The following is a 14,864-nucleotide window of genomic DNA, read 5'->3' on the forward strand; positions in this document are numbered from 1 at the left end:
GAAGCGTTAAGGCGCTTCACTCGCGTTTTGTAAATTGAAAATTAAATAAAATTAAAAACAATTGAATTGTATGAAAATTAAAACAAAAGTTGTAATTATTTTGTTAGATAGTTATCTCTATGATGAAAATGATTGAAGAGAATATCTGACTAATTTTACTTGAACAGTAAGTATTTATAGTTCCTTTTTGTGTGTCACTAAATAAGGTACCACTAGATGCAATATTTCATTAGACGATCGTGATCCAAGTTCAACATAACCTTTTTTGTTTGGCGTGTAGTAAGAGACGGTACGTAATTCCACAGAAAATCCAAAAATTTATTAAAAATCGTTCGTGTAACATAAAATATACACATATTAGTTTAATATGAATAAATAAAGATTGATTAAATACATCATATTTTTAAAAAATAATTTACTGTCACAATTATACGATTAAAAAATATGTGACAAAATGTGTTGTTATTAATTTATTCCTATAACTGTATATCAATTAATTTACATTGTATTTATGTTCTTAGTGCACAAAAATGGCTATTCGACCGGTATACAGGCCTAAAATTGTGAAGAAGAGGACGAAGAAATTCATTCGTCATCAGAGTGATCGTTATAGTAAATTGAAGGTTTGTTTTTTTATATTGTTTATTATTATTTATCAATGTCAATAACTGATTTAAAAATGTTAACAAAATAATTCTTCAGAGAAACTGGCGTAAACCCAAAGGTATTGACAACAGAGTTCGTAGGCGCTTTAAGGGACAATATTTGATGCCCAACATTGGTTATGGTAGCAACAAGAAAACTCGTCACATGCTACCAACTGGTTTCAGGAAAGTTCTGGTACACAATGTTAAGGTAAGAAGAATTATTTTTCACTCATAAGTCAACAATTATTATAGACAAAAAATTGTACATTCTTATACATCAAAAAATATCTAACTTGTATTTATATTTTGACTTATTTAATAAATTTTTATACTGAAATGATTCTATATAATAATTGTAATAATATTTATTTTTTTGATGGTTTGTAGGAATTAGAAGTTTTAATGATGCAAAACAGAAAATTCTGTGCTGAGATCGCTCATGGAGTAAGTAGTAAAAAACGTAAATCCATTGTTGAACGTGCTCAGCAACTTTCAATAAGGGTAACTAATGGCAGTGCAAGATTACGTTCTCAAGAAAATGAATAGATACACATTCTTACTTGATTTAATAATAAAATATTTAAAGTATGTTTGTTCTTCTTTACATTTCTCTCCTAATATCTACCCATCCATAGTGCTATTACAGATAAATGTAATTAAGACACAATACTTTAAGGCACAGAAATTGAAGGAAATGTGAAAAGAATTGATGTTTCTTTGTATAACTTAAAATGGTACAATATAAATATATCTATACACTTTTATAAAATAGTTTTAATATGACACATAATGTATGCATTAATTGATCTAATTAATGCCTCTCTTAATGCTTTTTCTGTTATTATACTTATTATAATTTATTTTCTTTATACCATAATCTACTTGTGTTCTTGCGTATTACCAAGTTCAGTCTTAAAGGATGTGTTCCCCAAAAGAATCTCACCATGACATAAATTATTTCCCATTATATATAGAAATTTGTCTAAAGTTTCAATTTTGTTATAGTAACATATAATGCACAGAAGTGTCGGTATAAAGTGCATTTATGTCATTTATTTTTTATAAATAACGACAGTGACTAGCGAGCAATTAAAATATAATTTCCTTTTCATATAGTACATCATAAAAATGATTTATTAAAAACATGTTTGTGCTATAATACATATAATATAAATAATTACATTAATCACAATGCATTTTTAAATATAAAATGCGATGATATGCGTTTGACATGTTTCGTTGAACGTTAATGAAAAATATTTGTCTTATACTTTATTTTTGCGTAAAATCTATAATTGTAGATTTTAATTATGATGATACAATCGTGAAAAATGTTTAACAACTTTTCATAAGATGAAAGAGACTACCATTTATACAATCAATGTAAAATAACATGGTAATCCAGATTGCATTATATTATTCTATATACGTAAATAATGTGCATTATTTAATTTGTTTGATGTATCCTCTATCTTTAAGGAGATCATCTAATGCCTCCTGAGTATAATATACAACAAAATCAGTTGATGCGACAGCTTCGAACACGGCATAAACTGAAGGTTTTAGATTGTAGAAGAAGAGTGGTTGGCCCCTCGATGCGAAATCCTTTATTAAAGTTTCAATTACCATAGCTGCAGTAAAATCTGCTCCATAAATATGAGAACAATCGATTACAACCGGGGTTGCAATGTTTCCATTTCTCTGACTATATTTTGTTACTAAATTTCGAACGTAATCAACAGATGGAAAAATTAAACACCGATCTGGAGTTAGCATGAGATATCGAATGCCATGTCGAGTCTGTAACATAAGATACAGTCGAAATATATTCATCAATCTATGAATAAATAAATAATACTAAAGAAATAATACGTACAATAATAATAAAAATAACAAAAATATATACAATCAATTTTTTAAAGCCACATATATAAAATATTACAATTAAATAAGCTAAAACGTGAAAGATACGTACAGTAAGTTTTTCCACGGATATTTTTGGTCGTGCCGCGTGGTACAAAATAAATAAAATATTTAATCCAATACCGCATAGAATACCTATCTCTAATTTTAACAACAGACATGCGATAAATGTACCCAGTCCGGGAATTAAATCTGATTCTGTAAAGATAAAATATTAAAAACATATTAATTTTTTGAAAGTAGTTAACAGTCTTTTTCAATTCATATTTTAAATTGTTATTACTTTTAGTTCTCCACATTGGCTTTACAACTTTAACTTCAACCATGAATATTACTGCAGCTATGATAATTGCTGCTAATGTACTTCTTGGAATGTAGCTGAAGTAAGGAGTGAGAAAAAAAAGGGCTAATATTACTAAGGTACCTGAAACAAATGATAATTGTGTAAGACCTATATATATGAAAAAATATTGATAATTATATAAACAATTCTAGTAGCTAATAATTAATGATTATATTATAATAATTCTAAATTAACAATTAATAATAAATAATTAATAATTCTAGTAATTACTATTCTACCTGTGTAAATGCCTCCCATTGGTGTTCTTACTCCAGAAGCATTGTTTACCGCGCTTCTACTAAGAGATCCTGTACCAGGAAACGCCTGAACAAAAGAATTACCAATGTTTGATATTCCAATCGCTATTAATTCTTGTGTTGCATCAACTGATTTTCCAGTTGCTGAAATAAATACGAAAACCTTTCCTTTTTGTCGCATATAATAAAACGGTACTATTATTCACGTAAAGAATACATTTATAATGTATAAAAATGATGTATCAACTTACAGAAGGCCTTACAAATGGCAATATCTTCCATTAACGAGATAAGAGGTAAAACGAGAATACCGCTTCCCAAATTTGAAGCCATATCGATAAATGTCACCGTTGTATTGTCATCTTTCATGTAACTAAATGGTGGTAATCGTACGTTTGGCATACCATCTGGTATATATCCTGTTAAAAAAATTAGTATATTTAATAATAATACAGTCAGTAATATATTTACATAATCAATAAACGATGTCAATTTATTGTTCTTACCAACCAATTTGAAGGGCGAATCTTCTCTAAAGCTGTATCCCAAAAGACCGGACAATATTACTAGAAGAGCATTTCGCGATGTACCGAATAACCATATGAGTTTATTTAACACGCGATATTTTGTACTTTGCAATTCTTCTTCTTTGGGGCCGACATTGTACGATGCTAAAAGCTATAAAAGAGAAATCGGAAAAATATCTGTTAAGAGAATTAGATATTTTATATGCTATGTACAGCATTTAATACACATAATAAATAATACAGCATTTAAAATGTCATCATATGTAAGTAGCGCAATTATTAGTTCTTTCCTATAAAAATTTGGAAATATGTGTGTGCGTGTATTTTTGGTATATCTGATATTAGGAATGCAGGAAATTTTGAGAATAAAGAAATATATTATTTTTTAAATTATTCGTTCTTACATTATCGAAGTGTTAATAATTCTTTGATACGATCGCATATGTATAATAATGTATACGTACTCTGAGAAATAAAAGGAGCACAATGCAAGTTACTCCAAGAACAGCGTCCCAAGCTGAAGTTTCGTGTATATGTTCAGCAAGGTTTCTCCACATTTCAATGAACTGCGAACCTCTCGCAGGGATGCCGAGTACATCTTTTATTTGTGAAGTAATGATTATCAAAGCTACCGCTGACGTGAAACCAGAGCTAACAGGCCCAGACACAAAGTCAATTAGAAATCCTGGAACACATATTATTGAACCAACTTATACGTATATTTACGAAAGGGAATAGTTATATATTCAGAATTTTCTTTTATTTCAAATATCATTATCGTAAATCGTAAGCGGATAATATATGTTGTAGATATTTACCGAGGCCAAATATACCCATTATCAGTTCTATCAGCCCGGCCAAAAAGCAGAGGAGTATCGCGTGTTGCAATGGTGCATCGAGATGTGAAACTGTTTGGTACGTGAGCAAAGATATGATGGCACTAGGTCCCATCGGTGTGTCTTTACAAGATCCGAATATAACATAAATAAAGCAGCCTAGAAAGCTACCATACAGTCCATACTGTAAAACACAATTTCTTTCATTAAGCATCTTATTTTTATCTCGTTTGATAATTTACACACGCGAACAGAACATCTTACGAACTAAGATAGAAATCAACGGAGAGCAAGTAGAAGTAGTGCAAACGACAAAACTTTCTAATTTGAGAAAATTGATAATTGATAATAAAAAGGAAGGCAAAAGAGAGGCAACTGTAAACCCTACCACAGGATTTGCTTTTAAAATACATTACTATAGGTACACAGGTACATACTCATGAAAGTTTGGAAATTCGTAATGAGTTAATTAATATAATAAATAAAGAAAAATTACCTCGTAAATACGATTATATATTATTTTCTGTACTTATCCGATGCTTTGGAAAATTATGCGTTTGTACCACTTTTTCACTGAGCTTTGTAATTATCGAGGAGTACTAACTTGAGCTGGTAAACCTGCTACGTTAGCATATGCTAACGACTGTGGAATAACAGTAAGACCCACGGTAACGCCGGCAACAAGATCACCAAGTCCATCGTGACAAGTATACCTTGGTAACCAATTTAAAATTGGAACCCTTTTATAAATGGTTTTCTTCGTACAAGCCGATCTACAACGTCGCTTCAACTGATATAACGTGGAATGTACAAAACTATCCTTCTGTTCCAATCTGTAGTCGTCAGACTCTTCTACCACTATACGAAACAAAGATGGAATAATATCATTGACTATTCTTTGGTTGTTCAACTAAGAAATAATAAGAATAGTTCAGGCGCTGATTGTAAACAAGTAAATCAATTGTTGATCCATGATCATTTAAAGACAGAACGAACGATCAATCGTTCTAATTTTAGATTATACGGATCGTTTAACATCGTATTGTTAAAGAAATAATTTGAGCGTGCTATACATACGTATATGAAAATGCGATCGTACAATTTGTTATCGTATACTTATTACGCGACAGTTTGATTTAGTCTAGTTTCACCCTTGTACTTTATTTTATAAGTTATTGTTATACATCTGTTGTTAAATTACTATCATTCCGCTAACTCGTATGTATTTTTAATTACATGTAATTAGATCGCGTATATCTAATCGTAAGAGGGAAAATTCGTGTCCGATCTTATTTTATGTACAATGAATATTTTACATGGAATATTTTGTATATTTCTACGCATTAGGTGCATTTCGTGCATTCCTGAGCTTTTAAATTCCCCAGAAATGCATAAATATCTGTAGTCTAGATATAACAAAGCAACAGAAAAATATAAAGTTAAGGTTTATCTTAATTTACGATATAATCAATATAATACGTAACTATTTTGCACGATTCTCTGTCATCTTTTCGATTCTATTTTCGTAAAGTAATTTCTATGAATCACCTATTTTTCATCATTTTTAAGAAACGCGTCCAATTATGCGAATCGATCGAATGTATCTGTTATAACAAATTATTCGTATACTTTGCGAAATGCATTATCAACGATTTATAGGAAATGATAAGAGGAGATGAAGGATTTCAGCTATTCGGTGGTTTTATATACAAGTGATCACATTAATAACGTCAGATGTAAATTAATTAGTCATTTTAGTGTTACATGTGCTTACAGATAAAATCCGAAGAACCTTGTGTTTCTTGGTGACTTTCGTACGAACTATGTAGAATTTCAGAACTGTTCGAATGATCGAGATTCAAACTATTCCCAGAGCCGGTCAAACCATGATTCACGTATACTCCGGTTCTACTGTCTTCATTCGCATCTGCCGTATCGTTTGGTTTGTTCATCCTGAAAATCCAATATTTCACGTGGATTAGTATAATTATATCAAACATCTTTCTTCTTTCTTCCACGAACATCATCAATCAGTCTCTTCAATCAGTTTCTACAGGAAGTTTACGTGAAAATCGATAAAACTTAATAGCTTGGAATTTTACCCTTTCGCTACGATAATGATTTGCTACTGAAATCAAAAGAAGCGTAGTGATATGCAAGTAAAATAAAGAAAAAAAGAAAGCTTTTTAAAATTGAACGCTTTACATAATAAATTACAACGTAACACGTTACACTTGAATATGTAACTGTTTCGGATAATTGTGGGTATATAGCATGCATGTTTTAAAAAATAATTACCCGACATTTAAGACTGATTCGTCCTCAATAAGCTGTTCATAATATTGACATGTTTCTATAGAACTAAATTAGGTACATACGTATATCTAATCTAAACCGTGGATGTTATTGATTCATAAACACAATTAAAGAGACGTAAACTAAAGAAACCTAAATAGAAATAATTTTCGAAATTCGTTTCATCCGTTAAATACTGTAAGCGCTGTAACAAGTATTAGGTTGACCGGAAGGTGTCTTTCTTTCGCAAACGTGTTTTTTGACAACAGTGCACTTTCGTACAAACATGAAAGCAAGTCTGTGAAATGTCGCGGTGTTTATCTCAACAGAACAAAATGGATCCTACGTAATTCGACAAAATAATATAAAAGAAAAAACATTGTGCGTCTATTATTTCCTCATAAAACGAAAGAGACTTTTCGGATAACCTAATACTTGAGATGTTTCTTACGTTACGCTCGTTATGTACATTTTTACACTTACGTATGTATAAATTTCCTATAAATATATAAAAATCTTAATTATAGAATAGAATGGAATGTCATGATCGTCTCGTTATAGGGCCATAAAGGTTTCATATCTTTGGCTAACTTCTGTCCGGCTGGTCTAAGTATATTTAGTGCTATATCATGTACGCTGGCATGATGTTAAATTGGGACAGTATATTTAACAGTCATTGGTGATATTCGTTCAATTAGACTGAGACTAAGTGATTCGAACTAAAGTTAGTATACGTGCTTTTCTGCGCGATTCTCACTTGTCACGAGTTTTTATTGGCCTTTATTTAGTTCAACGTAACGAATCGGACCATATAACTCGAAAGAACGACAGAATGTAAACAAGTAAGATGAAGCAACGTTTTAACAGATATTATTGGCGGCGAAAACAAATTACATTGTGCCACAACGAACAAGGAAACGTCAGATCGATTTAAGATGACTTCAACGATGTAAGACTCGTGTCCGACGAAAAGACACAGGCGACTTGCGTCTGGAAACCTTCTCCGGGCGTATTTCTTTAATTAGAAACATTACGAAAGTCGAGTCGTATGAATGCGTTGTTTAGTTAACGATAAATTACGTTCGTCAGGTGGATAATGATTTATGACAGCATGCCATAGTGTTTGTTTACTTTCAGCTTCTTGTTTGATCGTGACGAATATTTGGTTACGATAAACATTTGCTTAACAATTATATAATGTGCATAATATTATGGCATTCCACGAGTATCAGAATAAATATAAATAAACGAATATAATACAACTGCGATCGCCATTGTAATTTTATATCTCATGTTTTATCGAATGTTTTAGCCAGTAATATTTCGTGACATTCTAAATTTTTTTGTAAGCGATTTCTATTTAAAATCGAGAATGAATAATAATCACTTGAATATCGTATAAAAGTTAAAATACAAAATGAATAATAATCACTTGAATATCGTATAAAGTACAAAATACAAAATTATAGATGCGAATCTAGTTGTATTTTCTCATTTGCGTAACAAAATATTTGTCAAATGTTCCAATGTACAAAATACAAAAAGAACTCTATCGTTTCGAACTATTTGAATTGTGGATATTTATACATTTGTAAATATGTAATATAAAGATACAAGAATGCATACATACATTCTGTATATATAATGTATAAGGACATACGTGAAAAAGAATTTGAATATGTAGATGAAATCTTTATTCCATGTTCTTAGTTGAATGTATCCATGAAAATATGAATTTGCATAAGCATATCCGTAGGCTGTTAATTAAATACAAAAATGTTAATCGATATACGCCTCGAACTTGCTAATATGTATATTTACAACCTATAAATACTCATAAGACATGTTTTATTTATTTCTTTATTTATCTTAGAAATGGTAGAGTCAATATAAAACTTTGCACTACTAACTGGCGCAAATTACCAACAAATATTGATTATCGAATTTAGAATTCAGAAGATACTTACGCGTATAATACCATTTCATTCATAACCTCTTTGACAAAGGATATTTGAATATTTGTTTCGATACCGCGCGATTACCACGCAACGTGGTAAATTCGATCGGGCAAAGATCTTCCGAAGAAAATGTTTTACCTCTTTCCGCTGCGTATTATCAAATCTAACGGTTAAACTGCGTAAATGCCCATTGATCTCTTATCCTTGCATCTAATATTACTGGTATCTAATATCGAGCGTTTACCACAACCACGGAACGTGCCACCTGGCTTCCCTTTCCAGAATATGTTGTTCAATGAGCATCACACGACGATGACTGAATTGCGGATTTTTATGCACTTATGGAAATTAAAGATGCAGGAATGCACAGGATATACATCGCTATATACATAGCGTAGATAAATACAAAAAATATTCAAAGTACGTAACTCGTAAACAAATCCATGGTCTATTACCTTAAACGTGCTCGTAAGAATCACATGAAATATTGATGTTAAAACTATCAGAATAATCGAATTAACCAATTGGAAACTTTTCATAAAAACGTAATAGATTCACAACGTGATGGATTTTTCGGAATTTAAATGATTTCTTATAAAATATAGACAAACCATCTGTAAGAGTCTTTGCTCTTTCGATTCACAACGTGATGGATTTTTCGGAATTTAAATGATTTCTTATAAAATGTAGACAAACCATCTGTAAGATTCTTTGCTCAGCCTATAAATTGTCCTAATCATTATGATTTAAATAATTTCTTATAAGATACATACAATCATCATTCAGGGAAGCCAACAGGGAACCCTGTTAATTTTAACTTGTTTTTAAAACAAATGTTACACCTTAGCTTCAAGAAGATCCGATCGAAATATTGGAATATATCTTCTATCCTACGTATCTGCGTTTAAATCAAATTAAAATATCAAAGTATCTCGTATGCATCTAATTTCCATTCTGTGCTCAAGGATTCAACCAACCAAGAGTCAAACGAGTCGATTCCACGAATGGCTCTTTTTAAAAACAGTCGATTAAAATGTGCCGGAGAAGCGGAAGAAGAAAAATCGACGTAAGTTTAGCCGACGATAAAAGTCGTAAAATTGCGAACGAGTTTTGCAATTTGCAACGCTGGCCCGTTAATTCGCCCCGGTTGCATCTTGGAATCTTTGGTTGGCCGAGATATCGCGCTTTTATTTCCAATCAGCCAGGTAAAGTGAGACCTGGTGGGGAATGAAGAACGATAAGAGGTAGTAGGGGAAAAAAAAGTTATTACTACGAGAGAACGCGTGTCACATGATTCGCTCATGCAACCGGTCATTCTCTGCTATCATGTGCTTCTGAATCAACTCTGTCACGCGGCTTCTCCCCCCGATTCGCTGGCTCCCAACGCGGCTTGATATGTGGTATGAAACGCGTGCCTGCAAATTAATTCAACTCGAACATTGTTTTTCATGCAAATCACGAATACCACCGGATCGAGACTCACCGTCTCGTTTCAATCTCCGCCCGCAAATTATACGACGTATGTTAACCGGCCAGCCTCAGCTGCGAATTGTTACCGTTGCCTTGAAAGTGCAAAATATCCGTGCGCACTCGCTTCGACGTTGATTTATGAAAAAACTATGCGATACGAATCTATCAAAGTGGCATTCGATCTCGAGGTACGCAGACGTGGCTTGTTTCTCGATAAATTTGCTTTCTCGGCAATTAACTCGTTACGATCAACGAGACCGAACGTGTTACTCATTATTATCGGAAAACGGGAATAAGGTAACTTCGTTGCAAATTATACAATTCGAATTCTATCGTCCTTGTCTTACATAGGTATAACTTTGTCAAGGTGTGCATGCGAAATGTAAATACTTATAGAAATTCGTTAAACAAATCGATAAGTCAAAGGAGCAGGTTCATCGCTCGTTATTATTCTCGAGTACGAGCACATAAGATGAAAACAGCGATGAAATTTCAAATAGAGAAAATTCTTATTCTTCGACTTCTCATCGTTTCATATAAATATTTTTAAATAATATAATCGAATGATTCACACGTTAAGTGTCGAGTTTCCTTTTACGATATCGTTACTCCATCGTATTATTTTCTACTCTAGATTCTACGTGTCTTCCTCTTTTATTTGCTCGCAAGCGAACACACGAAACCGTGTAACAAACACACGGTAATAAAATCATCTTAGTCCCAATCCACGTAGATCCGCTTGATTCTTTAAGGAAAAACCGTAAAGTCTACAACAAAGATCTAGATCTAAAGCTAAAACAAACATCTATGATGTCGTGAAATCTACCTGCAATAACTAGTCTAGAAAAATTTCCTTCGCATCTCCATTTCCCGCTGTCTGTCGCGCTTTGCCACGGCAGAATTCACGGGCTAATTTCCGCATGTAAATTTTCCTCGCGATGGAACAAAGCGTCGTTATGCGAACCCACCATTTGCCATCGTGAAAAGAAACCGAACGTCTTAATTGTAAACGACCCTGTCAAGGAAAATATCATTATCGATGATCGACGCGCGTACAACAATAATAAGAACGTGTAACCGGCGGCTCTTCTTTCTTCTGCAGATGAGCCGCTATTTCAACGCGTCCTTTGATACAGACATCCAACAGCCAGTACAATAGAAGTTAATGTGCGCTACTCAGCGGCACGTGCGCCTCGACATCTTACTTAAACGCTTAGTTGCAGCCGATTAAAACCAGCTCCAAATACCGCGACAAAGATACACAGGGCTAAGAAATTTGAGAAACGTTTGCTCCCCGTGTTTATGCGATTTCCGCTCCTCGACTCGCATAGGAACCCTCTTCCCTCTTTTTCTTTTTCTCTCTTTCCTTCTTTTTCCTTTTTTTTTTCTTTCGTTTCTAATACCTTCGTACCGCACACGTACGTACATGCCGCTCGCTTCGTTGATTCATCAGCCCGTGAAAATTTCAACGACGTTAAATTTTGATGTTCCTGCAAATTTATGGAAATTCGTATTTTTATGAAGAGACCTGACAGATAGAATTTAAACGAAATGTCGTTTCACCAGGTATTATAAGGATTGTCTGGAATATTTTATGTACTCTTGCGTGTCACGTGTTCTCTGTATTTTAGCATCTTTCATAGACGGATTTTTTTCATAGACGAATAACAATGATAAATTGTATGATAAACGCGAAACGATGGTATGAAATAATGACAACGATAAAATTGATATGATAATGATATTAAGATTGCTATCTTCTCTTTTCTTTTCTTTTTTTTCGAATCTTTGTAATATTTTTTATTTCCGCAATGATTTATTTTAGCGAACGAGATTTTATTAACTTTATTAACATTCTACCAATTTGTCGTTCCTGATGGTTACCCATTAATATGTAAATATTAATATTATAAATAATATTAATATTATAAATATTAATATTAATAAATATTAATATTAATCGACGAAAGAATGTGATATATATCTGTTGAAATAAAGAAGAAGATAATTCGAATGTTAAGAAACGAAAGGAAAACATCGTATTTAGATTCAATTATGCGTTAGCTATAACGGTAGGATAAGATCAACGGTTCGATCGGTATCCATCGATATAGCATTAAATGGTATTAATTGCGTTCACGTGACAGTTATTGTTAATACAAGCTGATAATTTACGATTTAAGAGCAATAAGAAACTGCATCGCGATAGCGAGACTACTGCGGAGACGCGATAGATCGTGAGGTCAGATAAACTCGTGACTTTCGACAACGAATCTCAATCAATGGCCGTGCCGTTGAATTTTGAACTTGATCCGTGTACAATTTTTAATAGCAACGTTTATACTGACAATTTTCAAGATTTATTTACAACTGTATAGTTCGATAAAGCTCACGCTAAAAAAAAAAAAAATAAAAAATAAAAAAAAATAAAAATAAAAAAGAAAGATTAAAAAAATAAAAATATAAGATTCGCGCGTAAACATGGATTGGTTGTTAAAATTAATTTCAATATTCCAAATATCTGCTTCATATTTAAATTTCATTTGATCGCTTGCTCGCATCTATGTATTGGGTTGGCAACTAAATGATTGCGGATTTTGTCATTACCACCTAATGGTTGCCAACCCAATAGATCTATAATCAGACTGAACTTTTGAGTATGTAATTTATCCTTTACTTTCCGCTTGGAAACCAATTTGATCTGTAGAATTAAATTAGATATAGAAATATAAAAGTAAGATCAGATAATATTTTGTCTATTTAAATAATAATATTTCTCGGATTTTGGTGATTTTAATTAGATTCTAGGAAATGTACAAATGTTCGATGTAAATCTAATTTATCGTTAAATATTTCCACGAAGTAATTTCGATGAAATTTTTCAAGAATTCCTCGTGTTTAGCGGGTAAACATATATGTTGGTGAGGTTTCGACATTATCTACATGGCACGAAGAGGACCGACACGAATTATGTTACGAGAGCAAGATCTAATAAAGATAATTAATTGAACCGATCGCGATACGGTAACGTTCAATATTTACCTTTTTACACGTAACCAACATACTTCGGCATTACAACATTACAGAACACTGGAATTGAAGAATTTCGTTCTATCTAATCTAACCGTGTCTAATCTTTTTCTCCTCTGTTTACTGTTGTTGCTGTTGTTGTATCGATGTTGCTACATCTGCCTACTTTAGCTTACCTCTACTCTTGTTTATTTTTAATTATAGAAATTGTTTGTTATTTCTTGGCGAAACGTTCGAACAATTCGTTTTACTACAAACAAATCGAATACAAAAATGCTTGTTTCATTTTCTTGTCGTGACTTAAGCTTGTGCGCTAATTTACCAGCGATATTTCGTCAGCAATTTAACAAATACTTTCGATTCATCAACTTTCAACAAAAGAAGTCTTGTAGCGTAACACCAGATCGTCTTTCGTAACGAAAAGTGTTCTTATATTTCCGAATTATTTAATATCGAAGCTGTGCGGAAAGCAATTTAAATTCCCTGTCATTGAAACACGTGCCCGGTACACTATAGTAACCGCAACCGATGAGAACCAGTTTTTTTTATTATCCCAAGTAGATTTATATGTACATAAGAAAGTGTGATATTTCGATATTTAATAAGCCAACGTAATTTATTCGTTCCATGCAAAGAAAAAAAAAGGAAAAGAAAAAGGAAAAAAAAACACCCAACGACAAGTGTATCTAAACAAATGAAACGCGTCAATAGATGCCGATACAGACGATCAACATTTCGCAAAATCTGTCATTTACGACAAGACGTTACTTTTTAGCGACGATACGTTTCTGTTCCGTCGTTTTTCACTAAAACCAAATCGAATCATCCACCGAAGAAGAGAAACGAAGAAACATGACTGATTTGAAAGATACGAAAAACAACGTGAAGCTCGATATAACTCACTTAAAAAGCTACGGGTTGTAGGCGACGAGATCGGTTGTTCGGTTGTCACTACGTCTCGGAACGTGGTTCGGGGGAATCGAAGGTGGATTTCTTGGCCTCGTGGCCGACCAGTTAGACGATCTAAGGATCGAGAGAGTTACTTGTTCTTACATCCACGACACATTCTACTCGCGAACAAGCGGAAAACGCGAGAACCAGAGGCAACAACGGCCGTGCAAACGGATAATCATATGTACGCGAGTCGTTTGGCGGAACGCGCGCTCACTTTCAGCTCGATTCCCGTTTTTCTCGCTGAAAATCTTCTCGGCGCGATGCCGTGACACTTGTTGGGGACAGTCGGACGAAGGTCGAATACCGTGAGCGCGGTGCACGAGCGAAAAAATATACGCGAAACGGAATCCGATTTCGAGAGGTCGGCGACAAAACTGAATCCACGGCAATACGCGACCGGCCATTTAAATGCGTCGTGCTTCTTCGACAGTTTCTGCCGTAACTTCTTCTCCCCTTCTCCGTAGCCCGTCTTTAAAGCAATAACGTCACTGGAGAACAATCCAATGGGAGGTACAAAGCCTCTCGGTGCCTCTATTTCACACCGAATTTCCCCGAATTTTCGAGGAAATTTCAAGAACACTTTGCCGCCAGACTGTCGATTCATACGCGTTTCCACGAACATTC

The 14,864-nt window shown here is 33.3% G+C and overlaps 2 protein-coding genes across 5 annotated transcripts; one reads left to right on the forward strand and one right to left on the reverse strand.

Moving 5' to 3' along the window:
* Positions 1-184: 184 nt before the first annotated feature.
* Positions 185-1,235, forward strand: LOC122572354 (60S ribosomal protein L32). Its single transcript, XM_043737231.1, has 4 exons — positions 185-289; positions 522-623; positions 703-855; positions 1,035-1,235. The coding sequence occupies exons 2-4, from the start codon at positions 531-533 to the stop codon at positions 1,191-1,193; spliced, it is 405 nt and encodes a 134-aa protein (XP_043593166.1). The 5' UTR covers positions 185-289; positions 522-530; the 3' UTR covers positions 1,194-1,235.
* Positions 1,236-1,747: 512 nt separating this feature from the next.
* LOC122572353 (sodium-independent sulfate anion transporter) lies at positions 1,748-14,864 on the reverse strand. Of its 4 annotated transcripts, none has more exons than XM_043737227.1 (11): positions 8,796-8,968; positions 6,326-6,486; positions 5,138-5,391; positions 4,516-4,717; positions 4,162-4,382; positions 3,677-3,848; positions 3,422-3,589; positions 3,153-3,314; positions 2,854-2,994; positions 2,623-2,768; positions 1,748-2,447 (listed from the first exon to the last, which is right to left on the reverse strand). In XM_043737227.1, the coding sequence occupies exons 1-11, from the start codon at positions 8,816-8,818 to the stop codon at positions 2,091-2,093; spliced, it is 2,007 nt and encodes a 668-aa protein (XP_043593162.1). In that variant the 5' UTR covers positions 8,819-8,968; the 3' UTR covers positions 1,748-2,090. The 4 variants fall into 4 exon arrangements, with proteins under 4 accessions (XP_043593162.1, XP_043593161.1, XP_043593163.1 ...); XM_043737226.1 differs by having other exon boundaries at positions 1,749-2,447; positions 6,308-6,486; XM_043737228.1 differs by lacking the exon at positions 8,796-8,968 and adding an exon at positions 7,723-8,258 and having other exon boundaries at positions 1,749-2,447; positions 6,308-6,486.

This window comes from Bombus pyrosoma, linkage group LG11 (assembly GCF_014825855.1).
Source record: "Bombus pyrosoma isolate SC7728 linkage group LG11, ASM1482585v1, whole genome shotgun sequence".
Lineage (NCBI taxonomy): Eukaryota > Metazoa > Arthropoda > Insecta > Hymenoptera > Apidae > Bombus > Bombus pyrosoma.

Excerpts from the sequence above, each read along its gene's own strand:
- LOC122572353 (XM_043737226.1), bottom strand. The coding sequence starts at position 8,818 with ATGAATGAAATGGTATTATACGC. Across the intron at positions 3,315-3,421 it reads TGCCATTTGTAAGGCCTTCT|CAACTGGAAAATCAGTTGAT; the intron begins GTAAGTTGATAC and ends TATTTATTTCAG. Across the intron at positions 2,448-2,622 it reads TATCCGTGGAAAAACTTACT|ACTCGACATGGCATTCGATA; the intron begins GTACGTATCTTT and ends CTTATGTTACAG.
- LOC122572354 (XM_043737231.1), top strand. The coding sequence starts at position 531 with ATGGCTATTCGACCGGTATACAGGCCTAAAATTGTGAAGAAGAGGACG. Across the intron at positions 624-702 it reads ATCGTTATAGTAAATTGAAG|AGAAACTGGCGTAAACCCAA; the intron begins GTTTGTTTTTTT and ends ATAATTCTTCAG. Across the intron at positions 856-1,034 it reads TTCTGGTACACAATGTTAAG|GAATTAGAAGTTTTAATGAT; the intron begins GTAAGAAGAATT and ends GATGGTTTGTAG.